This window comes from Polyodon spathula, chromosome 31, assembly GCF_017654505.1.
Source record: "Polyodon spathula isolate WHYD16114869_AA chromosome 31, ASM1765450v1, whole genome shotgun sequence".
NCBI lineage: Eukaryota > Metazoa > Chordata > Actinopteri > Acipenseriformes > Polyodontidae > Polyodon > Polyodon spathula.
The window spans coordinates 8,320,498-8,347,837 of NC_054564.1; the positions used below are offsets into that span (position 1 = coordinate 8,320,498).

At 46.5% G+C, this 27,340-nt stretch overlaps 2 protein-coding genes across 3 annotated transcripts in view; one reads left to right on the forward strand and one right to left on the reverse strand.

Moving 5' to 3' along the window:
• Positions 1-988: 988 nt before the first annotated feature.
• LOC121303233 (dihydropyrimidinase-related protein 2-like) lies at positions 989-15,289 on the forward strand. 2 transcript variants are annotated; one of them, XM_041233806.1, is made up of 14 exons: positions 989-1,398; positions 8,237-8,325; positions 8,540-8,724; positions 8,963-9,127; positions 9,326-9,387; positions 9,901-9,981; positions 10,155-10,223; positions 10,403-10,523; positions 10,898-11,054; positions 11,648-11,789; positions 11,956-12,126; positions 12,389-12,568; positions 12,937-13,105; positions 13,295-15,289. In XM_041233806.1, exons 1-14 carry the CDS (start codon positions 1,111-1,113, stop codon positions 13,384-13,386), a joined length of 1,971 nt encoding a protein of 656 aa, XP_041089740.1. In that variant the 5' UTR covers positions 989-1,110; the 3' UTR covers positions 13,387-15,289. The 2 variants fall into 2 exon arrangements, with proteins under 2 accessions (XP_041089740.1, XP_041089741.1); XM_041233807.1 differs by lacking the exon at positions 989-1,398 and adding an exon at positions 4,562-4,916.
• A 1,769-nt stretch (positions 15,290-17,058) lies between these two features.
• Positions 17,059-27,340, reverse strand: part of LOC121302981 (alpha-1A adrenergic receptor-like) — a 10,811-nt gene continuing 529 nt past the window's right edge. The window contains exons 2-3 of the mRNA XM_041233356.1: positions 21,157-22,413; positions 17,059-20,081 (exon numbers count right to left, since the gene is read on the reverse strand). Of these exons, the coding sequence (XP_041089290.1) occupies positions 19,639-20,081; positions 21,157-22,060 (1,347 nt within the window). The 5' untranslated portion in view covers positions 22,061-22,413 and the 3' untranslated portion in view covers positions 17,059-19,638. The remainder of the gene's footprint in view (positions 20,082-21,156; positions 22,414-27,340) is intronic.

Below are 27,340 nucleotides of genomic sequence, written 5' to 3' on the forward strand. Positions count from 1 at the left end.
CACTGCCATGGAGGCTGGTTTAAACTCTTCTCCAATGCAGCTGCGATTTGCAATATTATGAAATCCGGATTTGAGCTCAAATCCAGTCCATGCATTTGTCAAAAGCAATTCCTGAATCAATGCGTTCAAGGGCATTTCTTTCCTGATTAATGCCTGCCTTTTATAGACCCGATTATTGAATTTACTGTGGAGAGCGCTACAGCTTTCGATACATCACCTGGTAAAGATCGAGGGTCATTCATTTTCTTTGCTTTTATCTGAATCCACATTTGAATACAATTTGTTTGCCCAATTTTCTAAACTAGCAAGAAAACAAAGAAGTGATGATAAATTATATTACAATGTTTGGGTTTTTTTTTTTAAAGATTCCTTTTAAGTAGATTGAGTTAGCTATGCAATATATACACCTCTGTTCTGCGTCACTTCCAGATGATAGTTCATCCTCCTACCCCCCATCTCTCTCTCTCTCTCATCTCTCTCTCTCTCTCTCTCCTCTCTCTCTCTCTCTCTCTCTCTCTCTCTCTCTCTCTCTCTCTCTCTCTCTCTCTCTCTCACCGGGGGAGTTTCTTCTTCTCGCTGCCGGGAACTTCGCCCATCAGCCGTCTGCCAGCGCTGTGGGGAAGGCAGATCACTGCGGGTCGAGTAGCAGGTTGCTGTTTTTTTATTTTTAAACTGATAATAACAACTTTCTTTTTATTCAGAATTAAGCATTGCAAGAATAGCGATGCAGCTACTCGAGCAACAGATAATTATTACACAATATACAGAAACTGATATCGTATAGTAAATAATAAACGCTTGTTTTGTTTTGTTTGGTTTTCTTTTGTATATATACTATATATATATATATATATATATATATATAGAGAGAGAGAGAGAGAGAGAGAGAGAGAGAGAGAGAGAGAGAGAGAGAGAGAGAGAGAGAGAGAGAGAGAGAGAGAGAGAGAGGCCACTGCATGGTCTCTGCGCCCTCACTCAGTAGATTCAATATTCATGACTCTGCCTGACTGACAGACAGCACACCGCTCCTGGAGAGCCTGACAGTGTTGTGATTCAATTACAATCTCTAGTGTTCGCGATCGCGGCGGCAGCGGCAGCATTCACACAGCCATGTCAAGCACAGAAGACGCGCCTTCCTTCTTTAAGAACATGGGCTCCGGGAGCCCCAAGCCGCGGCAGAAATTCTGCGGCATGTTCTGTCCGGTGGAGGGCTCAACAGACAATAAGACGCTGGATTTCGGCTCCCTGACCGGTGGGCGAGGCGGGGATGTGACCGGGGCCAGGAATACCAACAGGGTCATTGCTCAACAGAGAGACATCTCGACTCTGGACCGCGGGAGGAAGGTGGAGATCCGGAGCGGTTCGGGGAAGGAAGCTTTGCAGAATCTCAATGACCAGGTAGGCGTCTTTCCAGAACCGCGTCGCAAACCGTTGCTTGATTGGGCCTGGGTCTGGTTCCTTTGTACGGCTTCTGACAGCTCCACCCTTGCCTCAGACAAACCGCAGGTCCACGAGTCATTATATTTTATGGATAACAAGCAGCATGCATTGGATCAATGAGATTTAGGGAAACGCACTTTTTTTGTGTTGAGTATCGCATTAAGAACAAAACAGTTTGCTTTGCACACATCTACAGTGAAAGGCGTGTGGTTTTACATTATGTTTTTAAGCACAGATGCCTGTCTGGAGTTTAGGCTAATGCAGTATGATACAATATTTCTTAATATGGGTTTGCGAGAAAACCCAGTAGAATTCATGAACTAGTCCATACTGGTAGAGCTGGGTGTACTGGTTTACTCAGGACGTATTGGTTCAACTGGTGGCTTTTCAAACTTGGGATGCTTACTGGTTTAGACTGGTGCAACACTGGCTGGGTTTGTACTGGGGCTTAACTGGTTTAACTGGGATCTGTGCTGGTGCGGTGTAGTTGGTATTCGGTTGCATCCTGGTTTGAACTGCACAGTCCCTCATGTGTAGCTTCACACACCCATTCCCCCTCTTAGTAACTTGTACCGAGAACTGGATCAACAGGTATGCAGTGTTGTGGAGCAGTTAGAGATGATCTCGAATTATTATTATTATTATTATTATTATTATTATTATTATTATTGTGTGTGTGTGTGTGTGTGTGTGTGTGTGTGTGTGTGTGTGTGTGTGTGTGAGTAAGCGAGTCAGTTCAGCATGTGCAGGGTCTGGTGATGCTGTGGAGAGCTGGAGAGGACACACCCTGACTGAGAATAGCTGCACACAGGTCTGGAGAGCTGGAGAGAGGTGGAGAGGGCATACCCTGACTGAGAATAGCTGCACACAGGTCTGGAGAGCTGGAGAGGACACATCCTGACTGAGAATAGCTGCACACAAGTCTGGAGACCTGGGGAGAGCTGGAGAGGACACACCCTGACTGAGAATAGCTGCACACAGGTCTGGAGAGCTGGGGAGAGGTGGAGAGGGCATACCCTGACTGAGAATAGCTGCAAACAGGTCTGGAGAGCTGGGGAGAGCTGGAGAGGGCATACCCTGACTGAGAATAGCTGCACACAGGTCTGGAGAGCTGGGGAGAGCTGGAGAGGACACACCCTGACTGAGAATAGCTGCACACAGGTCTGGAGAGCTGGGGAGAGGTGGAGAGGGCATACCCTGACTGAGAATAGCTGCACACAGGTCTGGAGAGCTGGAGAGAGGTGGAGAGGGCATACCCTGACTGAGAATAGCTGCACACAGGTCTGGAGAGCTGGAGAGGACACATCCTGACTGAGAATAGCTGCACACAAGTCTGGAGACCTGGGGAGAGCTGGAGAGGGCACACCCTGACTGAGAATAGCTGCAAACAGGTCTGGAGAGCTGGGGAGAGCTGGAGAGGGCACACCCTCACTGAGAATAGCTGCACACAGGTCTGGAGAGCTGGGGAGAGCTGGAGAGGACACACCCTGACTGAGAATAGCTGCACACAGGTCTGGAGAGCTGGAGAGCTGGAGAGCTGGAGATTCAAATGTATTGCACTGTCCTCACCCATATACACGTTTACAACAGTAAGACACAGCAACTGTAATACAGCACAGTGACTGTATTGTAAACCATAGTTAAACCCGGTAAAGTTCAGAAAGGTTTGGAAAACATATTAAACACATGGCAAACCATGGCAAATGCATAGTTTATCCATGGGGATACTGAAACAAATTCGCGCTAATTTACCGTTGTAAACTTGTCTTTTGCCATCATGCAATAATTACCTCCTGCCCGCAAATGTCATTGTGAGTCGCTCCTGCAGCCTTTTCGTCACGGTGACGCATATCTCTATGGAAACAAGTTGTACAGCACGAGCATCAGATTTTAAAAAGGTTTGCATCGTATCGAGTAGTCGCACTTATCGCAGACACTGCGAAACAGGAGCAGCGGGGAGACGTGTGGAAGCTTACAAGAGCGGGAACAGAGGAACATACACGATGCTACACGGAGACGCCAGCAGAAACACGGGCCGGGGGATAGCGGTGCCAGGCAAGGTACAGCACAAGAGCGGCGTCACTATGGGCGCATTACGCGTTTCATCAGGAGCTCAGATTCGCGCTGCGGTTCCAGCTGTGCCTCCGTGACCGGGCGGTACGGGCGGCTGGTCAAGAGACGGTACCGGTGTCACGGGAAATCGGTGGACAAAGATTTTACTGCGCATGACAGTTCGCATTTTCTGCTTGGGGAAGTTAAATCGCTGAACGCCCTTTATATCGCGGGTCCAAACGGGTAACCATAACACAGCAAACCGTTCTCAGCCTGAAACATTTTGTCCGAATCTTTATTAAAAAAACATTACAAAATATTTCGCTACAGACATAAGCCATATCGTTTTAATAATAATAACACTTTTTAAAGATGATATGCCGTTAAATTAATTAATATCTACTAGCGTTTCGGTCCCGTGTCCATGAATCTTCATTGAGTTTCCAAGAGCCGTCCCGTTGAGAGATTCGCGCATGCGCAGTATAGGTGTTACCTTTCTACCTGTTTTCACACCTGCTGCTCCACGTTCGTCACATCATCGATAGGCACTGGGCACTGGAGCTAACTACAATAAAACGCGATATTGTGCATCATTCATATAAATGAAAAGCAGGACACCGGGGGTGTCTTACTGGAGGAAGCTGGTGAGGGGTGTTTGCGTCGCATGAAAAGTCTCCACTTCGCACACCTGCAATAATTCAGACTTTCTGAAGCGATTAATCGTTACGTTTTGTGTGGCGCGGTGTGTGACGAGTGCGCTTGTGTTATTAACCCCATCGTGCTACACAGTGGCCTCTATTCGTCAAAGTTTCGACATTGAGAATTGAGAGCCTTGAGAAATAGCGGCCGTTTGAATTTGGATAGAATTGAAACTTGCAAAAGAAAAACGAAGGAAGGAATTCGAGCATCGCAAAATGAGACACTAACATATTGACCATGCAGAAAAGACAATGGATCCAAAACCAAACTGGAGCTCCCCCCCCCTCCCCCCATCCTTTTATCCCGGGCAAAGAAAGGGGAGGCGGAGATTGTTCTATCCCGGAGCAGGGCGGGGCACTGCGCATGCTCCCTGGACTCCGCTGAGCAAATCCCTTCTCCCAGTGTGTACTTGGTACAGCAGCAGCAGATAAAGAAAAGGCTGGCTGCGTTAGAGGCAAAAGCTTTATTTTTCCCTTCTCGATTGTGATATTATATTGGCGGCACACCAGTGGAAGCGACGCGACTCCAGGCTTCCCTTCGGGCTGGTGTTCGTCTTTTGGCGTGAGTTGCGTCTGCTGTGCGTGGAGCTGTAACACCCCCCCCCGGCACCGTGCATTTCACTCGAGCATCGCTTTGTACATTTCTATATAATACACTGCAGTGAATACAACAGCGGATCCAAGATGTCAGGATACCAGGGGAAGAAAAACATCCCTCGCATCACAGTGAGTATCGTTGAAAAATGCAGGACAAAAAAAAAAAGAAAAACCACCCTGACGGTTTTTGTGAATGGCACGGATTATACAACAGCGGGGAAAATAGCTCTTTAGCTTCGGGGAAATACTGCTCTTGCAAATATAATTTCTAGCGATTAGGGAGCAGTTATCGGGTTATTAAAATTACTTGAGACGGTTGAATATGATGTTTGATAATAATAAATCTAACGGTGCTTAATCCATGGCACAGAACTGTCAAGCGTTTTCATCGTTAAAAAAACCCGATTGATTCGGGCTTATTTAAATAAATACCAAGTGTGCACTGAGACCTGCTCTCGCCTTTATTTTCGACGATAAGTCCGCTGTTTGTTTCTCTCGGTGTGTCGTTATTGCGCTATAATTCTGTGTGGCGAGCGGTTAATTCTGCAGCCGCTGGATGCATTGTGCGGCTGCCGAGAAAGAGCCACCGCTAGAAGATTTTACAACGATCATTTGATTAAATTAAAATAAAAAGCCGATTGGGGGGGGGGGGGGGGGGGTGTTTTTTTTTTTTTTTTTTTGATCACCGAGTTCTCAAAAGATGTAACGGTGCCTATAAAAATGAAAATGAATCCTGTGAACCCGCCCCATGCGTGGTAGGAACCCCGTTATCCAGTCTTTGCGGGTGCTGTAATGTTACTGTATTCTTGAATAGAAATCAGGCTGTGCGTTTTGAATAGCTGTGGAGGGAGAGGGAGTCATGGCGAATGGAATAGCGGGGACAGGTTTGGCTGGAAACACACAGCCAGATGGAGCCACTGCATCCCGCTCTCTCATCACAATGCTGCGGGAAACCGGCAGGCAATTATATAGATTTTATGGTTTGTTAATACTGTGATCTGTGATATATATATATATATATATATATATATATATATATATATATATATATATATATATATATATATATATATATAGATATATATATATATATATATATATATATATATATTAACGGCTTCTTATTCATTGCCATTGTTCATTGCAAGGAGAAAAATTAAAACAGGATGCGTCCTATTTATACGAGTTTCTTGACAAAGACCTGCTGGGTAAAATGCATGACAATAGATGTCATTAAATATCAATTAGAATCTGTGGATTTTATTTGTTAATGTAATGTCTCTGTGTTATATATGAAATGCTCATTAATATAACCGATCGCACTGCTGCTTTTGTCTTGACAATAAGCGAATGAAAGAAAGCCCTGCCCTATTCTCCAGACATGGGTCCCAATTATATTCCCTGCGATTCCAAATCCAGCCGGGGAGATGCTGCAGCTTCCAATGCATTGCTGCTAAGTGCACATGGAGTGCAGTGCCTAGGTTTGGGAACACGAAAGGGAAAAGCAGACGCTAATCCGAAACAAACAAACAAAAAAATCCTGTTGAAGTGGCTTTTGTGTTCGGCAGTTAGCAGTGTGCACGGGTGTGCCTAATATAGACGGACAATGCGTTTGAATTCTTGTGCTTATGAAACGTTGTATTGGTTGAACACACAGACTCGATGTTCTCTTACCAGCTGTCTTTGCAGTTGGTATGATGTCGTTAACAACCATACATGGGAATCGAAAGGAAATCAGTGAGGCACACCAGCACAGCTCAAAGCCTGTAATACCTGCGTGTGCATCTGTAAATAATGTGTGTGTGCATGTTGTCACACATGAAGACGCAGGCACGCACACCCGCTCTCAGTATTTTGGTGGACAAAGCCTCTGCCTGCTGAGTGCAGCTGTGCTGCTGTGAGCCCACGCCCAGGCTGGCAGGCAGACTGCTGTCTGCGGAGCTGAGAGAGAGAGGGGAGGGGAGGGGGTGGAGGAGGAGATATACAGCCAGGATCAGGTGCTGGAATATTAAAGGTATTTGTTCGAGTAGAGCCTGTCTGCTTGACTAACGGGCTGCCAGGGTAACTGAAGCGGCTTTCATCATAGCAGTATCCCAGCATTGCACAACCCTCCCCAGACCAGGTTCATACAGGTGGATTCGCACAGGTCTTGCAACAGGAAGGGACCTTTACTGTTGACCTAATTAGTCTCATAGAGCCTCCTGTTGGCCGTCCTGTAATGTCACGCTTTCAGGTCTCAGAAATCGCACTGCAATGTTGCAGGAGGAAGGTTAGCTTTGGGGGGTCCTATTGCAACAGATACCCGCTTGCATTTATTTCCAGGAGTGACACTCTGCTCACGTTTCTTGGTGCTTCTTTCAGACTATTCTTGTTTTCTTGTAAATCTTTGATTCAGTATTCAGGCTTCCCTCCGAGCTGCACCGTCTGCGCCCCTTGAAGCCTGCATGTTGTATTTAGAGGCTGTCTTACCGAGGGCACCTCATTTGTGTCCTTTTGTAATTCCTGTATTCTGACTGCGTTCTGCTGATCTGCCAGACTGCATTCCTGAAATTGTCTTTATCATAACCGAATCATTACTATCAGTTATTCACATTCAAGAGATTGTTACGTAACCCTTGTGTTCAAGAAGCTGGCTCAGCTGAACTCTGCTGGAACTTGAAACTAGGTGGCACTGCGTTCCCTTTAATGGCATGACTAACAGGGCCAGGGGGATGCAGATTTTGCCAAGTTGTTTTTCTGGTAACTTGATTGACACACACACACACACACACACACACACAGATGCACAGCATTCCAGCTCCGTTGCCATACCCAAGGCTGGCTTGGATGAAGCTGTCTGCTCTGGAGAACACAAAGCAGCCTTTGTTTGCTTCCTTCTCAAGATGTGACCAGGATCTAAACCTGAGCCGCTTCTAACCGAGAGCTGCTCTCCTGGTTTTAAATACGTTCGTATTCACCTTTTCTAAGGATTTTTAACTGTGGTTTTTGTTCAGTTACTGTTGGGTGCAGCAGAAAGTAATGAGCAAGCAGATAGTAGCCCTGTAGTAAATGTGCTGCTGGCTCTACAGCTGTGCGGTTACACTATTCTAGGTACATTGCTCACATAGCTAAGCTTTGTATTAAGTGCTAAAGGTCCAGCCTGGGGTTTTATGATCACTTTGGCAGTCGGAAGTCCAGGTGCTTTTTTATTTTTAGGTTGATTCTTAGTGTTTAGATGCTCTAGTGGAATAGCCACTGTGAGGTTTCCCTGTACTGTCTGTGATGTCACTGAGGTTTCCCATAGTGTCTGTGATGTCACAGTGAGGTTTCCCCGTAGTGTCTGTGATGTCATAGTGAGGTTTCCCCGTAGTGTCTGAGCTCCACTGCAATCCGCCAGCCTTCATTCAAGTGCAGAATGTAATTGAGCACCATGTTGCACTCTGTGTAACTGTGTATCTCTCCTCTTTCAGAGTGACCGGATGTTGATCAAAGGGGGTAGAATCGTCAACGATGACCAGTCCTTCTGCGCTGACATCTACATGGAAGATGGGGTGATCAAGTGAGTATCAAACTTTTACAACCACTTCTAGACAAGCACATAAAAAAGGAGTTTAGTTCTGGGCACCGAGGGAATGTGTGAAAGCAAAGTTTAGCGCAGACTTCCAGAAATAGCCAAGTCTGAGGGCAGCCAGTGCGGCCGAGCCCTGGGTGTGGCACGGAGCCTGTCGGGTGTGGAGGGGTTTGACTGTATTAACCCTATCTCTGCCCCGCAGGCAAATTGGGGAGAACCTGATCGTCCCAGGCGGGGTGAGGACCATCGATGCCCACGGCCGCATGGTGCTCCCGGGGGGGATCGATGTGCACACACGCTTTCAGATGCCAGACCGGGGCATGACTGCAGCTGACGACTTCTACCAGGGAACACGGGCAGCACTGGCGGGCGGCACCACGATGATCAGTACGGAGCTGGGGGGGGGGCTTTTAACTGTTCAAACTTTAAATAACTTTAAACGTGCATTTAACGTGAATTTATATATAAATAACATAATGAGAAACATTCAGATTTATTTGTGACTTACTTGTCCAACTCTGAAATAGGTGGAGTGTCATTTTCATTATGTGCGCACGCAGAAATGAAAGCTGACCAATCCTCTCTCTCTTTGAGCCGGACGCCTGACCTCTGTTGTGTCCCGCAGTTGACCACGTGGTCCCGGAGCCCGGGGTGAGCCTGCTGACCGCGTTTGAGCAGTGGCGCGAGTGGGCGGACAGCAAGTCTTGCTGTGACTACTCCCTTCATGTGGATGTGACCGAGTGGCACAAAGGAGTGCAGGAGGAGATGGAGGCTCTGGTCAAGGACCACGGTGAGCACTGACCGGATACTGAGCACAGCAGCCTGTCTGCTTTAGTCTGTGAAGTCACTCTTACAAACTTCTCTCTGTCTCTCAAATACAAAGCTCCTTTCTTGATTGTCTCTTGCTTGGGCTGCGTTCCGCTGTTTCCATGGCAGGGTGTGAATGAAGCAGGTTCTGTAATGCCCACGATTCTCTCTTCCTGTTCAGGTGTCAACTCTTTCCTGGTCTACATGGCTTACAAGGATGTGTTCCAGCTCTCTGACTCCCAGGTGAGGAGGAGACACAAGGGACTGTTTACATTGTGAGCATTTAATGTCTGTGTAATGACTTTAGCAATGACTCTGCCGGTCATTGTGCACACACTGACTCAAAACTGCTGTGAGAATCTGGAATTTCTAAATCCTGGAGACCTAGTTTGAGGCAACGTTGCTGTGTTGAAACGTAGTCTCCTGAAACCAAGTTCCAAGCCACAAACTCTGTGTTCCTGAACTCTGCTTTACTTTAATTAAAGAGGGAGCAGACTTGCTCTTGCGTGTACAATTGCAAGCAAAACAAGCCTCCCAGGTTTGGAGTCAGCTGTAAAAACACGAGGCGTGAAAATTGCTTCAGACTTTTCATTTGGGTGCAGTGTTAAAACAGTCAGCCAGGGGGGACAGAGACAGTGTGCTGTCCACTCCGCTCCCGTCACCCCCAACCTGTCCCTCTGCAGCGCCCGCATAGTGGAGTCTCGGTCTCTGTGTCCTCCTGTCCCCCTAATGCTGCTCTCTCTCTCTGCCCTGCAGATCTATGAGGTGCTGAGTGTGATTCGGGACCTGGGTGCGGTGGCACAGGTCCATGCGGAGAACGGAGATATCATCGCTGAGGTAACACACTCCCGTTATTATTAATAATAATAATAAATAATAATAATAATAATAATAATAATAATAATAATAATAATAATAATAAAAAATGTAGCCTTATTTCCAAAGTAATAGAGTCCACCTAGTGGTGAGGTACGAAATGGGTTTAACACCCTGCCCCCCCCTACTTGCAGGAGCAGCGTCGAATCCTGGAACTGGGGATCACAGGACCAGAGGGACACGTGTTGAGCCGGCCAGAGGAGGTAAGGGCATCTGAGGCTGAAATCGCCAAGGGAGTCGGGTATGCCATGCTGTACCAGGCTATCGGAAACGGGGGTCTTGCAGAGATAGCTTCCTTCATGATAAGCCACGTCAGATCTGAAACGCATCATTATATGCAGTGCAGATGTGAATGGTGCTGGTGTTGTATGTGTGTTTGCAGGTAGAGGCAGAGGCAGTGAACCGCTCTGTAACAATCGCTAACCAGACCAACTGCCCGCTGTACATCACCAAGGTAATGAGCAAGAGCGCCGCTGACATCATTGCCCTCGCCAGGAAGAAAGGTAGGCATGCCGTTACTAGCGCTTTCACTCCAGAGCTGTAGAACCCAAACCCTTGGGATGATCCAGTCTGAAAAGGCAATAACAGCGCCAGCTTTAGGCACCGCTGCGTTACTGATTGTGAATTAAGGTTCGTTTTTAGACGAGCTGAAAATAAACATCCTAAACTGATTTAGTCTTTTACTGAAAGGCAGCGTTTGCAGTGTCTGAATGCATTGTATGGAACACTGTGATGGGAACACTGTGTGTGAAAATCCATTTCAAATATGAACTAAATAAATTGCACCCCCGAAATGAAATAGCTAATGAACCACACGCCTGCCTGGTGACTTTTTTTTTTTTTTAACCCAGCGAAATGTGGTTGTTTTCCCACTCAGGTTCTGTGGTTTACGGAGAGCCCATCTCTGCCAGCCTGGGTACCGATGGATCGCACTACTGGAGCAAAAACTGGGCGAAAGCGGCTGCCTTCGTCACCTCTCCCCCGCTGAGCCCGGACCCCACCACCCCTGACTATCTCAACTCCCTTCTGTCCTGGTGTGTACCTCCCCCAGCTCCCCCGTTCACCAGCCCTGCCCCGCTCCACCAGCTGAGGAACACTGAGGTCTAATCTATTGATCCACACAGTGGCAGATCTATGTACTGACACCATGTAAATATGGCATTGGGACTTGCTTTTATAAGCACAGTGACACTTGAGACACTCACAGGCTGTTGAAGTGTGATGTTGGTTTTCTTAGTGTCCTGCTCTATCCATGATGTAGAGTTGACCGTGTTTTTAGATCCTCTGTCATTTGGATCAGTTGAGTCGACCCCACTGGTTGCAAGCTGGTCTCAGAGGCTGCCTGTCTCTGTGTCTGTCTCTTCTGGTAAAGCTGTCTCCTGTTTCAGTGGTTGGACAGCGATAGCGACACTGAGGCATCAGCCAGCCTATAGTGTTAGAAAGGTTTTTATTTTGGTACCAAGAGTTATTTTATATAACCTTTAAGATTAAAGATTGTGCATTAACAGAGTCAAGAGAAAATAGAAACACACAGACATAACGTCTCGCACTTTCCTTCGTTGCTGCTGCAAAGATTTTTTATTTTTTTTTCATGAAATGGAATGTACAAACTGTTTCCTCCCTGCAGCGGAGACCTGCAGGTGACTGGCAGTGCCCACTGCACCTTCAACACTGCCCAGCGCGCTGTGGGCAAGGACTGCTTCACCCTGATCCCCGAGGGAACCAACGGGACAGAGGAGAGGCTCTCCCTCGTGTGGGACAAGGCCGTGGTAAGAGGACACTTCCAAAGCTGATTGGTTAGGAGTGTGCTGATTGGTTAGGAGTGTGCTGATTGGTTAGGAGTGTGCTGATTTTTTTTACATGGCATATATTCTTGTAATTGGAAGATCAAAGGGTTGGCTCAACTCCTCCTCCCGCTCTCGCTTCCTGCTGTAGGTGACGGGGAAGATGGACGAGAACCAGTTTGTGGCCGTGACCAGCACCAACGCAGCCAAGATCTTCAACCTCTACCCACGCAAGGGGCGCATCGCTGTGGGCTCCGACGCAGACCTGGTGATCTGGGACCCCGACTGCATGAAGACCATCTCTGCCAAGAACCACAACCTGGTACGCTGGGGGTGCTGAGGGGTTTGGCAGTGCAGCCAGGGGCACTGTTTGAAAGAGAGTCATTCCATTCCATCACCATCCCGGGGTCTGTCTAGGCTTTGCATCACCCTCTATATAGAATGAACTAATTTTTTTAAATTATGCCTCAATCCTAGAATTCTAGGTGATGCAAAACTTGCGGCCAGAGCTGTGTAATGTAAAATCCAGTGTGCTGTGAGCCCCTTGCTGTTGTCAGCCTTGTTGTGCCTCCCTCTCTCCCCAGGCGGTGGAGTACAATATCTTCGAGGGGACAGAGGTGCGCGGAGCCCCCCTGGTTGTGATCAGCCAGGGGAAGATGGTGCTGGAGGAGGGGACCCTGCACACCGTCGAGGGGACCGGCCGCTACATCCCCCGCAAACCCTTCCCGGACTACGTGTACAAGAGGATAAAGGCTCGCAGCAGGGTGAGTGAGGGAATGCCTGCACAGCCTGGTCGCATGGAGAGGACACGCCAGGTTCTGCACGGGCAACAGAACAATAAGCAGTGAGTGAGGAGAGACAGAGGGGAGCCTGTCCCAAGTCTTTACTCACAGATTCATTTCGTTTGAATTATCCATAAAATGACCATTGCGTTATCTGTTTGCACCCGGAGTAACTGTTTACCTGTGATACATTTCACGCATGTTCTGGTTTTAGGAATTAAACGTTGCTGTTGCTTTTTTGAGGCGCTCTCATTTCAGAGAGGGGCAGCATGCTGTAAATGTGCTGTGTGCTCGGTGTTTTTGATTGGTCTGTGTGCTGTTGAATAACCTCTCCTGTCTGCTGTTCCCAGCTAGCTGAGCTGAGAGGGGTACCCCGCGGCCTGTACGACGGGCCGGTCTGCGAAGTCTCTGGGACCCCCAAAACCATGACCCCTGCCTCCTCCACCAAGACCTCCCCTGCCAAGCAGCAGTCGGGCCAGTCATTGCGCAACCTGCACCAGTCCGGGTTCAGCCTTTCCGGTGAGTTTCCAGATCACAGACCCGGTACAGGGAGTCGGGCTGGGGAGCGCAGACCCCGTGCGGGGAGCGGGGAACTCGTGCGGGGAGCTGGGCTGGGGAGCGTACCATCCCTGAGAGCACAGACCCTGATTGCTGGGAAAGGAAGGCTTTGAAAACGAAAGTGACGCGTTTCGTGTGTCTTTCTTTCAGGAGCCCAGGTCGACGACAACATTCCCAGACGCACCACCCAGCGCATTGTGGCTCCCCCGGGGGGGCGGGCCAACATCACCAACCTTGGCTAAACCAGCTCCTATTGGCCGACTGGGGGTGGAGAGGCGGGGTCCAGCCCTAGTCACTGTTGAGCCCGTGATCCTCACTATGAACAGACTGGCTCAACAGCACCCCCTATCTCCCTTCCCTAAACCACCTTCCCACCCAACACAGACACCCACTATCTCACAGTAAAGCCTCATAAACACTAGACTGCAGTATTATTATTATTATTATTATTATTATTATTATTATTATTATTATTATTATTATTATTATTATTATTTAGGGTTTTATACTGTGTTGCCTACCTGCCATCTCCATCGTTGTTTTTAAAAGGAAGAATAAAGTGAATTGACCCTGAGCTGTTGATAATAACAACAGGAAAACAGTGGGAGGAATTCTGTAGACTTTTTTTTGTTCAGAAGTGTTCTCTTTTTTTTTTAATGTCTTTAATTCTCATTTCATCATCGCTTGACATTTCAAAAGGTAAAGTTGGGAGCTTGATAGGAAAAAATATATTCTTCTTCTGATTTTGTTTTTTTGTTGTAAAACACTAAAACGGTGTCTCGATGAAGTTAAAGATCTCAGTCCTCATTCAAAAAGGCTACAACACCGAGCCATTATTATTATTATTATTATTTAAATGCTATTAGCCCAGCCCAGCCCAGCCCAGCCCAGCCTAGCCCAGCTCATGGAGAGAGCAGAGGGGGCGAGGCACAGCAGAGGAGGTTCTGTGGTCTCAATGTTCTCTGCAGGTGTTCTACCAATAAATGGATTACGAAGAACAATCCACTCATAAAATAATAATAATAATAATAACTTCGCCTTTTTGTTATCATTTTTAATATGATACTTTTAAATACGTCTTAATATAATACAGACGAGTGCACAGCCTTGCAGCGAGCGGGGTTTCAAACGCGTGAACGCGGCCAGATGGAAATGGGGGTGCGGATTCCACGGTGGTGGGATTTTACACCAGATGTGTCTTAACAGTATTACATTCTTTGAAAAAAACCCCCACAAATACATGCATTTGCGGGCTTGAGTTGCAGTCCTGACAGCTGTGCGTGTTTTAGTTTGATGCGCGCAGTGAATGCACATGTTTTGTGGGAGGGGAAGCCGATTCGCTGCGAGCTTTGGAAAGCTTTCCCGTGACGCGCAGCGCAGTATTCTGCAGATTCACTTCACTCTTCCTTTTTCCACACATTGACGCTTTAGCTTTGTGACATTTTCTTTCTTTATTTTTGCAATGCTGAATTTGTACCCTGACATTTCCACGGAGTCTCTGGGCAATGCTTGTTTAAGATCCTGTTCTTTGGAGACTTGAGGTAATGTGTTACTTTTTCCAAACTTTTTTTTGGCTTGCTCGCTACCCTGGTAACAGTAGCGCTAGAACCACGGTTGTCATAACAACTGGCCTGGCTCTAGTGTTTGTCATGACAACGGAGCTGGAGCGGAAGTTGTCCTAGCAACAAGTTTAGGTTTGTATTGCCAGATTAACAGATGAATGAGAAGTGGAAATGGCAAATAAAGCTGGACCCCCCCCTCCTACACCATCCTTCAACGGCAGAGTTTTTATAACCCTTTCCCTGACAAGTTCTATCCGTGCCAAATACTGAATCCAGCAGTTATGGGAATGCAATTTATTAATTTTAAAAACCCATTCATTCAGTGAGAAGCAGACTCTTCTATCCCATCTCTGTTTTTTGCAGTCTGCAGTGCGCCCCCTTTTGCCCGCCCCTTTCCGCGCAGACTGGACGGTTCTCTGTAACCCGCCCCCCCTCACCGCTGAGACGGATCCCTTTCCTCCTGAGCTCGCTGAGACAGGCTCCTATATTTCATGCTAGTGTGTGGTGTAAGCTATGTGCAGAACGAGAGACCTCGGTGTGTGTTTTTAAAACTGTTTTTATTTTCAATTTTAAAAGTGAAAATGTGGATGGCATTTGTTCGTAGGCTTCGAGGGCGCTTGTATCTCGCCAAAAAGAAATCAGTTGATGGTTAATTAATTAAAAAAACATATATATATATACAATAAATAAAACAGTGAAAAAATGAGCATTTTTTGTTAATTTATTTGAAGATTAAGCTAATCTTGTGTTACTTTGACTTGTTAGAGGCATTTTACAGAGCGTTTAAAAGGGACCGAGAACACACAACTGCAAACACAAGTCAAAAAGTTAGAAAGGCCAACCGAGAGAGAGACAGAAATGAACATTGCTAAGGGGGCTGAAACCAATTCCTAAAAGATTTTTCAATATTATAACAGTAAAAGAAAATTCAAAGAGGAGGTAACACTACACCGAACAGCTGGACCTGCAGACGGGATGTGCGAGGCGCTTGCTGCAGTGTTGCGCCCGCACGCTGCCAGCAGAGGGCAGTATGCAGCAATGAGACTACAGGAATGCATCAGTCTTTGAAGCCGCACCTGTTCGCATTGATGGTGTATGATGGTTGATATTTCATCACCACCAACGCAACGCTTTTACAAATACACACCTCTTTCTTTTCAACACGATTCCAACGTTAAATAAACGCAGCGCAACACTGATCGCTGTCATCGAGACTGGCTCTATTCTCCCCTCTTTCACAGTCAAGCTACAGCAGAGGGTCCTGATACAAAATCGAAAGAGATTCCCATTAAAACAGGCATCATCACGGGCAATAGCAGACACGTTAATCCAGTTAAGGGAGAAAAACTACAGCGACACACTTTATTTTGCACCCGCGTCTGGTTCATGGTCAGCTGGAATCGTGGGCTGAAACAGAAACAGAAACATAATTTTACTGTTCTGGGGAACAGCTGCTATTGAGTGTTTACTGCCTGCATGTGCACCAGACACCCAGCAGGGGGAGCCATGTACTGAAAAATCAACGGGCAGTTTGCAGACCTCGCGTCATCATGCACAGAGAGGGGCTCCAGGATCTCTGCACAGGAAGCATTTGTCTCAGTGTGGGACAGGGCTAGCCTAACAACCTGCTGCGAATCGACCCTTAGAAAGCTTTATATATATTCAGCTTTAATGAAAACAACGAAAGGAATTTAGGTCAGTTTAATCACTTAATCTGCACGGCAGTAGAAATACCCATAAACACACTTTGCAGAATGATATATTTAAAAAATAAATAAATAAATAAAAAATAAAAAAACCATAACAACCACCTAGCAATCAGAATGCAGTCCAGGAAATTTTCCCTCAGAAACTGTGTCTCGGCCTAGCACAGAGCTGCATCCTGGGATTAACCTTTGTGAGCTACTCAGGGTCGAGTTTCTGTCTGGGGGGCAGCTTTTCTGCTCAGGCTCCTGGTGAGAAGGGTTTGTTTTAATTCATTTTGTTTGAAAGTGTTTATCTTGTAAATCCAGCAGATTGAGTATTGAGTTTTGTCCCGTGGGAAATTCCTGCCTGTTGTTTTAGTAAATTAGATTCAATGCCCTTTAGCTGAGGAAAGACCTGGGAGAGAGGAGCTAGCTGGCCTGACCTCCTTGAAGTGAAAATGACATCTCAAGACATCCTGCTTCTGTATTGACAACAGCTGGCAAAATAATTCCAGACAACCTTCGCTAAGAAGCGTTGTCATCAGTTTGGGGGACTCTGATGAGAACCTCCTTATGGTTGACCCAAAGCAGTACACTTTGAGAAGGGGGCTGGTTCACTATCTTCTCTGTGCTTCACTGCACTGTGCTGTGCTTTTACCAGGGGTGATACCAAAGCAGTACACTTTGAGAAGGGGGCTGGTTCACTATCTTCTCTGTGCTTCACTGCACTGTGCTGTGCTTTCTTCCAAAGAGCTGAGTCGTTGTTGTGGATTTGATTTCATTCTTCCTCCCCAGCTTTGTAACAGAAATATAATTAGTGAAAGTCTGTAGAGTTAACCCTGTGCTCATCATCCAGGGTGTAGGACTTCAGCTCGGGCACACAAGCAGAAGACATTCAAACCATGCATGGTGACTGTCACAGAGATGTGCGTGTCTACATCAGACTCATGAAACAAACATGAACAGTGTTTTAATAGATCTTACTAATAGAGAACCTTATTGATGTTTATTGATGAAGCTGCAGTGACCGTGAATCATGCCTCAGTCCAAACTGGAATACCGATCCTATACTGGGAGCACACAATCCACACAGCTGGTAACCCACTGCAGTCCCCTATCAGCACCAGACAGACAGTGTGCTGCTGTATCACTGCACTGTGCAGTATCTACTCCCAGTCCACTGTGTTGACAAGGCTGCTAATGCTGTGCTCTGCTGATGGTTCTGCTAGCTGGGGCTTCTTCAGAGATCATAACGGGATTCCAATGGGGTTTTATGAACAGAAAAAGTTCACAAGGATAGCGTGTCCTGATGAGAGCTGTAGCATTGAAGATAAATCTCAGACCGCAGAGTGTGACAGTTAATTAAGAGTGTATCTCTGCTGGTACCGCGCCACCCATCGATTCAGGCAGCGCAAAGTGACCCCTCCAAGTTCATTCCTGAGAGCTGAACCTCTGCCAGGGCTGTGCCTGCTGACTCACGCCACACACCGGCACCCCCTGCAGAACAGGACTTCTACAGTCAACATCTTACTGTTTGTAAAGCGAATCTTGCAAGAGATTAACCAAAGCTTTTAAAATCATGAGAATGCATGTATAATATGGGGGATTTTGCAGGCAACTTTAGAGAGGCATCCAGGGAGGGGCAGCATGAGGCTGGACTGAGTGGCTCTCCAATGGGGCTGGCTGGGAATCGGCCTGGAGGCTTTCCTTCATACCAGCATTGCACCAAAATCTCCCAATTCATTTCATTTAACTTGTGCGTGTGTCAGTATGCTCTGGCTAATGAGATGGAATGAGAGAGCACTTTATCAATTAGCTGCTTCATGATGTTTGCATGAGAGTCGTATAGAGTGCAGCATCTTTCAAAGATAATGACTGGAGCTGCATGCTTTGTGTTTATCCCACAGACTAGCTATAGCTCTCTGGAATGACAAACGCGACTCTATGAATAAAGCGTGGAGTCTGATGGAGGTAACGTCAGCAGGGTGGGATCGCTGCCCACTTTCTCCTTTCAGCCAGAAGCAGATTGGCTGCACTTTAGCGAATGTTCAGCGTTTTCTTTGAATTTTTTATTTCTTTGCCTTTCCAGAGCTTGAGCAGAGGTTTCATTGAGTGACAGGCACTGTCCCGGTCTACCCTTCATTATATTGAGCTGTATCCCTGCCTGTTAAAACTGGGGAGCAGGACACAGACTCAGGCTCTTAAAATATCTTGTTTTACTCAAACACATGACATAAAAACATACAGGAGGTACAACATTTAAACTGGATGTCTAACACTCCACACATCCATCCCCACATCCCAGCCCCGATCCTGAACAAACTGCCAAGGTCACATTTTTACGTTCATGTCTTTATGTCCTTGCACAGGGTTTATTTTAGTCAAAGTGTTTTTTTTTTCCCGTTTAGCATCGGCTTTGAGTTGTATTGTCTGTGCGAATATTCAAACTGTCAGTGCACGTCACAATAAAACATGAATTACTGCACACAGGGGCAGCCTCGGAGCTCTTAAAAGCAAGAGAGAAATAAAATACTGACTCGGAACAAAAAAACCCCACTGCCCCCTCCTTCCTCCCTGCAGCTCTGCTGCTTCAGCAGTTAGACATGTTCGCATTCCTCTCATAAGATTTGCATTCGTCTTTGCATAGGCTTCAAGATAACACTTACAAATCAGTTACCATGGTCAGTTTGCATACTAGTTACACTGTGCCTTTACCATGGTTTGCCACGCTTATGCAGTATGCTTTACCATACCTCACTGGGCTGTATCTATCTTTACTGAGCTTGTCTACAATACTGTGCAATGCTTTTATTGAGGGACACTTTTCTAAAGGAAGGCATTTGGTGTTGCTCATAGTTCTGTCTGCCTGGGTTTAAATGCTGCTTCCCATTCCCGTGGGCAAAGCAGTGACATCATAACAGGGATTCTAGAACACAGTCAGAACTGTGAGCTCAGCTAGCTGTGGGAGGAGTTAGGAGACTGATTGGCCACACCCACTCTGGAGAGGACCGGGTCCAGTGAGGTACAGAAGTCCTCACTTACAAGAGTCCTATCCCACAGTATTCAGTGAACTGCAGACTCTGGAAATGCTTTCTCTCCCCCTCAGTTTGCTTGAGTAACACCAGGGGTCTAATGAGCACACCAGTCCCATTGAGAAGCAGCGCTGGGAAGGTCTCCAGTTCCTTCTTTGTTCCAGGATCTTGTAGTTCAGAGTGGGGGCTGGGTCCAGGATCCCTGGTCGCCATGGTTACACAGCCTCCCCATTCTCGCACAGCGAGAGCTTGTGCACCTTGATTACAGGCAGGGAGCTCGGCCTGAGTGGCGGGGGTGTGGTTTCTGTGGCAACGCAGCAGCAAGCTTGCAGCAGGCTCTTACTGTGCACGCGGGCGGCCGTGGCCCCGCAGCATGAACGATCCCCCAGCCCCAGCCCCGGGAACCCCTTCCACTCCGTGCTGCCCCCTCCCTGGGACAGCTGGCAGGACACCGGCCTGGAGTCCCTGTTCCCCTCCGGGAGTCCCAGCGGGGGTGTCTTGGGGCCCGGGCCCCAGTTCAGCACGTTCTGGAAGGCCTTCTTGAACTCCTGGCTGGAGCAGGGGTAGATGATGGGGTTGATGCAGCTGTTGAAGTATCCGAGCCAGAATGTGATTTTGAAGACGGTGTCCGAGGGGCGGTAAGCGGGGAAAATAGACCCTGGAAATGAAAACAAACATGTTTACAATAAAGAAGAGGCGAGACAACAAGATGAACCCATAATGAACCGAGAACTCAGTCAGTCTCTCTCTCTCTCACTCTCTCTGTGTCTGTCTGTCTGTCTCTCCCTCTCTCTCTCCTCTCCCCTCTCTCTCTCTGTCTCCCTCCCCCTCTCTCTATGCCTCTCTCTCTCAGTCTCTGATTTATGGAGATGGGAGGAGACGGATGTGTGAACTAGTGGCAAACAACGCAGCATGAAAGAGTTTGGCTTGGAAAAAAGAAAGTTGTCCGAGTTTGCCCTGTACGTGCTGGCTCAAACTCATCAGCTTGTCAGCACGCTGGCCGTGAATCAATGCAGACAAATGACTTCTCAAACACTGACACACAGAGGCACTGCAATGGCAAGGCAGACGCTGTATCTAACTGCTGACTGTGCTTATGTTTGAGTGTTTTTTAAGCTTGCCTGTTTTCATCATCCCCACCCCCAGTCTCTCTTCTTGACTGTTGAATTTTTAAACCAAACTATGTTGAAATCCTGACTCGCTCCCTGGCATACGCTGTGCTTCACTGTGGCATTGCTCTGTCTTGTATTTTGCTTTGCGTTAATGTGTTTATCAATAACACTGGTGACAGGGAGCAGCTGTATGCAGATGTGATGTAAAGTTCAAGCATTCGTTCTGTGCTTGTATTTTGTGAGGGAGCACAGGCTGCACTGGGACTCCTGTCTCAGCTCCACTGTGTGTTCTACTGTACCTCCATATACAGCACAGTGTCTCATGTGTTCATACCACCCTGATACCACTGTGGCGCCATTCTGCCAGTGGCTGCTTCAGCCCTTGTGCCACCATTGCCCCTTAGTGCAGAACTGTAGTGCTACCATTGCATTGCTATTAAAGATCTGAGCGGTGATTGAAAGTGACCCCTACAGGACAGATGGAGACAAGTCAAGCTGAGCTCTTTTAAAGGGCTGGTGGAAACAGTAAGGTGGCATTGCAAACTGGGGGTACAGTACATTATCGGGTGCTGAAAATAGAAATTAATGAATCAAATCAATGAAAGCCAGGGAGGGTCTCACCAATGGGCAGTACGATGAAGAAAGGTAGCCAGCAGAGGATGAAGCAGCCCACCACGATGCCCAGGGTCTTGGCGGCCTTCTTCTGGCGCGAGAACTTGAGCAGGCGGATGGAGAAGTGGGTGCGGCTCTTCAGGGCCTCGTCGCTGGGGGGGGTGACGGTGTTCCCCCGGTGGATGCGCAGGGTCACCTCCTCCACCGCGCAGCCCGCTCTCTCCGTCTTCACCCCGGACCACAGCACGCGCGTCTCCCGCTTGGCCACCACGTACACCCGGCAGTACATCACCAGGATGATGGTGAGCGGCACGTAGAAGGAGCCGAACGCAGAAAAGATGGCGTAGCCGGGCTCCTCCGTGATCTTACACACGCTCTCGTCCTCCGGCTCTGGCTCCTTCCATCCGAAGAGGGGCCCGATGGAGATGGTGATGGACAGAGCCCAGAGCCCCAGCAGCACCAGGAGCCCGCGGCGCTCCGTCATGATGGTGGGGTAGCGCAGCGGGTAGCTGACCCCCACGTAGCGGTCCACGGAGATCACGCACAGGCTCATGATGGAGGCGGTGCTGCACAGCACGTCCACCGCTGCCCAGATGTTGCAGAAGATCCTGCCGAAGACCCAGCGGCCCAGGATCTCGAAGGTGGCAGAGAAGGGCAGCACAACGGAGCTGAGCAGTAGGTCGGCCACCGCCAGGTTCACGATGAAGTAGTGAGTGACCGTCTGCAGGTGCCGGTGGCAGACCACCGACAGGATGACCAAGATGTTCCCCAGGATCCCGAACATGACGAAGACCCCTAGAATCAGCCCCAGGGTCAGCGCCTTCGTGAGGTCCACCCCCGTGCCCGCAGTTTGAGTGCAGTTGGAACAGTTGGAGAGGATCCCAGGCGGAGCGGTTTCTAAAAGCAGAACCATCGCTCCGCAGAAAACCGCAGGAATATGGGGGAGGTATTTTTTTAAAATTCACATGAGGTTTAACGTACAAAGTGGTCGTAATCTATCTTCTCCCGTCACTTTTTCAATGGGCTGCTCTCAAGATATTTTTTGTTTGTTTTTCTTAAGTGGAGTAAAAGGAAATTAAGCATGTTCCGTCATAAAAAAAAAGCTTGGCAGGGTCTTATGGCAAATAGTTCTAGTGGAAAGGGCATGTTGAGTGCATCTTCTGACACGCAAAGGGATTTTTTTTACTGTGGGAACCGGAGGGTTTTGCAATACTGCAAAAACGATCTCTCCAGTCCAGCTGTATGACAAAAACAGCCCGCTCTGTTCTGAAATATAAGAAGAAAATACAAAAAATAAATTCACCATGTCAAGGTGACATTGTGGGATTCACCATGTCAAGGTTGAGGCTTGCTAGAATAGCAACAGGCATTAACTTTGAAACACACATTACAGATCCACAGAAGCATTTCTATTTTAAACCCTCATCCCTATCCCTCAAACAGTGCTGAATTGAAAAATTCTAATAGGATCATAGAAATTTCAATGACAAACGGTTTGACGTTTTCTAAAAGTGATCTTTTACTGCATTCTTGCACTAATTTACTACTCTGTCTGCATTGTCATTAAAAAGACTTCTCAGAAAGCATATTTGATTCCAGGATCATAATAATCACATTTTCTTTTAAGCATGACTTAGTTGGACACAATTCACCCTGCTTTTATCGTGCTTGCCCATGGTTTTGCCATTACTCTGTTCGTTCTCCATACTCTGTTACACTCTCATGCTTTATTACGAATTTGCTTTACGTCCTTGCTTGGCTAGGCTGTGCAGCTCTTCAGAAACTCAACAGTAGTTTTGAAGTCTCAGGGGTTTATTCCAGTCAAATAAATGAATCTTGAAATGTCGAGATAGGCATCTCCTCACCAGTTTGTATTCCCCTGGTAGATCAAAGCCACTGCAGTTCAGCTCAGCGTTTGTTATTCTGCTAGGAGAGACCTGGAGGGGGGTGGAGAGCAATATGCTGCAGTCCACACATACGGCAAACAGTCACAGAGAGAGGGACCATGCTGTCTGAATTATAAAGCTGATGCTTTAATAATCCCTCTGGGAGGGTCGTCCATCATTTCAAACACCCAGTCATAAACTCTTGAGGCAAAACTGATACGAAACCAGGTCAAGCAGACAAACACTTAGGCTGACGCTTTCCTCTGTGCTTTGATGAACCCCTGATGAAGGCATGATCCCAAAACCTTCCGAATTGGGACGTTTGATACGCCCTCAGTCTCAGCAGTCACTCACCATTGCAAAAAACGCATTTCAGAATGAATGTCCATTCTGAAGCGGTGCATTGCCTGTAAACTTTTCATTTGCAAGACTGCTCATTAAAATGTTTATTTGAAGATGGGATGCTGTTCAACGATACCAGCATGAGCAATGGGGTCTTTGTGGAGTCAAATTCTGCATGTATTTTGCAGCAGACCCAATGCTTATGCATACCCCCGCCAAGGAATATAAAGAACACATTACGAGTGCCTGCGACACCACCAGCATTCACAAATTCACAGAATCTGAAATATCTGCTTGTAACAAATACAGGGCAAACCCCCCCCCTCCCTGTAGGGTCATTGAAAAAAAACCCATCTGATCTGAAAACCATTCCTTCTGCTTGTCTCTGAAAGGCTGTGATCAATGTGACGGGCGAGGAGAAGGAGGAAGGGCCGAAACGTGTGTTTACTTGACTTACAGGCTAAATTTCAAACGCTATGCTCTGATTCGTTCAGTGTAGGCTTGTCCTCTCCTCACATGCTAGTGCGTGAAAGTGGACGATTCTTGCTTGGGTCTGACTGGCTTTGATCATTATTGATTGTTTTTGAAGTTCTAGATGAAATGCTTTCTGGTACAATGGGCTTGTTTACCACGTTTATCCCAAACAGTAACGATACACTTTGTATTCAACAAAGTAAACGAATTTCCTGTGAAGACCGCGGCAGTACAAAGGTATTGAAGTGTGTGTCTGAGCTGGGCTGCCTCTGGGAATGTATGAGCAATCTTCACGCTGACAGCAGAGAGAATGGCTTTCGGCTTCATAACAAACACAATAAATGAACCAATAAATAACGCTGTCAGCTTTCCAGGAAAAAAAACACACACAATGAGAAAAAAGCTCTTAATAAATGCAGTCAACTGCAAACGCTAAAGAATAAGAGCCTGGAGTAGAACAGAATAACTTACAATGGATCCTGGCCAACTGGAAACATCACAAAACAATGGGATTGTGAAACCAGTGCTTTCTCCCCTAAACAACACCCTTGCAGAATCTGTCTACATGGCTGCTAATCCACTGCAGTCCCCTATGAGCACCAGACAGACAGTGTGCTGCGGTATCAGGGCAGCTGGACTGTGCAAGATGTGCTTCAAATTGTACTGCTGGTCATGCTGTGGTCAGGAACCTGCTCTGATTCGATGGCATTATGAGGGTCTCCGAGTCTTGCAGCTCTGTTCAGAACCTGCCATTGTGATGTCATTAACTCCATAAGCCCCCTCCCCAAGAGTAGACCAATCACTGCCTGGCAGTAACAGACTGAATCTGCGCTGGTCTGTTTACTGTTCCGAACACTATTTTTAGCCTGTTCAATTACTATTGGTCACTGCAGTATCCCATAGAATAATTGTTGTGTGCTGTACTTATAGCTTTACCTCCTACGTCAATGGGACAGATATCAGATGTGTATATTTCCTCTGCATGTTTTAATACCCGTTGTGTGCTTGATCACACTGATAACCTCTCCTGGGCAGCAGCGATGGTAGCTTGTGTGTTCAGCTTCAGAGTGACACAGCGGCTCGACTACAACATCGATAACACTGTGTAACACAATTTTTGTTCCTGGGTAGTAAATGTTATTTCTTAATTGCTTATGCCTCAAAAGTATAGAAAATGGCTATTATTCCCCACAGACTTTGCTTTTGTGACCAGGACAGTGATATTTCAAAATATCACTATTTCCAATGGGAAAATGGGCAGATGTGTGTCTTTTTGTTCACATAAAGTCAGAAAAAAACAACATATGAATCCAAATTAACATGTATTTATACTAAAGTAATACAAAGATGACTACAGAAGATTTAGAAGTGAGTACTTTTTGGGGATTTATAATTATACTGTATTTACTGTACTGTATTTACTGTATGCTACCTGCTCATGGTGCAGCTTAGTTTGAACACAATACAAGAGCCCTTTCTGTTGGCAGTGCTATGCCAGGTGCTTCAATGTGCTTTTAAATAAGATAATGCACTGCTCAGACGAGGACTGGAGCTGGGAGAGGGCACGGTGCCCCCTGTACCACGTCTGATTCACTGCAGCCTTCGTGTTATTATTGTGTGGTTAAATACCTCCAATAGGGGGGCATTGAAGAGCTGTATAGAGCTATATAATTTGCTGTATTTAATCAATAGATGGGGGCTCTGACATACAGCTCAGTGAAAGCCCCAGAGCACTGCTGGTGAAGTAATGAGAAGCAGCAATATTGTGGGAACATGTCTTTGGACATTATCCACCTAGGTTTTTTTTTGTCATGGTGTTTTGCTTTAATTTTAGCCGATTTTCTCCCCCAGTTTAGAATGGCTATCCCAGCGATTAGCTCCAGAGAAGTGAAGGTCAGTGGGTGTCCTGCGATCCCATGAGCAAGCCAATTACACCCAGGATATCTGCTTCAGCTCAATGCAAATGGGGGAGGGAGTTAAAACGGTTCACAGAATTCCTGGCTGACAGAATTAACTGCACATAGTTATAAATAAAAGCAAATCTCAGTATTGTGAAAAGGTCTCTTCTTTCTCTGAAATGAATGCTCACGGGCGCGCCTGCATTAAGAGGTCTTCTCTGTATGGCAATGTCAGATATGCGTGTTCATGTGTGAGGGGAGTGGAGAAGCTCTTCAAAGATTCAATACAATAGACGAGTGGAGCAAGCGACGCCAGATAAAAAGCGAACCATCTCAGCTCATCAGATTGGGCATGCAGTTTCTTTCAGTTTGCCATGACTATCGACTGCATTAAAAAGTCTCTAATGTTTTTTGCAGTTTTTTGCATTGATTGCTTTTTTTTTGGCCGGTTCTTCTGAGAAAATGTCATTCAAACGAGTTTCGGAAAAGGAATGCCGTAACTGACTAACGAGAAAAGACTTCCCAAATCTTGGGTTTTGAAAAAATAATAGAGATTAATAGAGACTAACATCCCTAGAGATTGAAGCAAGAAGATTAAAATAGCCAAATAATAATGAACAAAAACATAGACAACTATACAGATACGCAGACAGATTTGTTTTCTTCAGAAAACGACAAAAAAAGAAAGAAAAGTAATTCAAATAGATTGACTGATCGTACAGAGCTCTACAGAGAGCAAGGATTCTGACATTGACGGACATGCATGTTAAATGTATTGTATTCATATTAAATGATGTCATAATAATGAATTAACAGCATTTCAGTTTGCAATGCTGTCTGTTCCTAGAGAGCATAGTAAATGAGACAGACTCTAAATGAATATACATGGTTTCAGATTTAAATAATAATAATAATAATAATAATAATAATAATAATAATAATAATAATAATAATAATAATAATAATACACATTTGGTTTTACTGTGGATTTATGTCGTTCTCAATGGCTGTCTTTGCCGTGAATTACAATGTAATTCATTTCGGTAATAAGAGCGCTTCATTCTAAATGTCACTTGTTGTAATGACCCACGACTCCTCTAATTAGCACACGGTGTCTCTCTAATTCAAAACTGCAGTAATGATTTACTGTTTCCAGCGCACTGTGATTAGCAGCCTACCCCAGACGGCTCTGGGTTTATTTCACTGCGCCGTTTCACCCCCCATATCACAAAACAAGCGCGGTTACTACTGTATCACACGAGGAGCGCTAAGCGCTATTGCATGTGAAAAGAAAAACAGGCTGACCTGTTTCAACAGTTACAGCTAGGAACAAACTACTGAGGGATGCTCTTGAGATCCTAAATTAACCTGGCGCTGGATTCACACGGACAACACAGAACTTCATCGAGAAAGGCAGCGAAAAACTACAACAGTCATACGCTGACAGTACCTGCTTTCCCTCAGAAAGGAGAATCTAAATCGATACAAAGCAACTCAAAATACTTCAGCAACTGGGAATTTGAACATCTACTGGCTGAGCTTCTCGACCTGTTATTCGTATAGTATTTACGGCCATATACAGACTGAAGTACC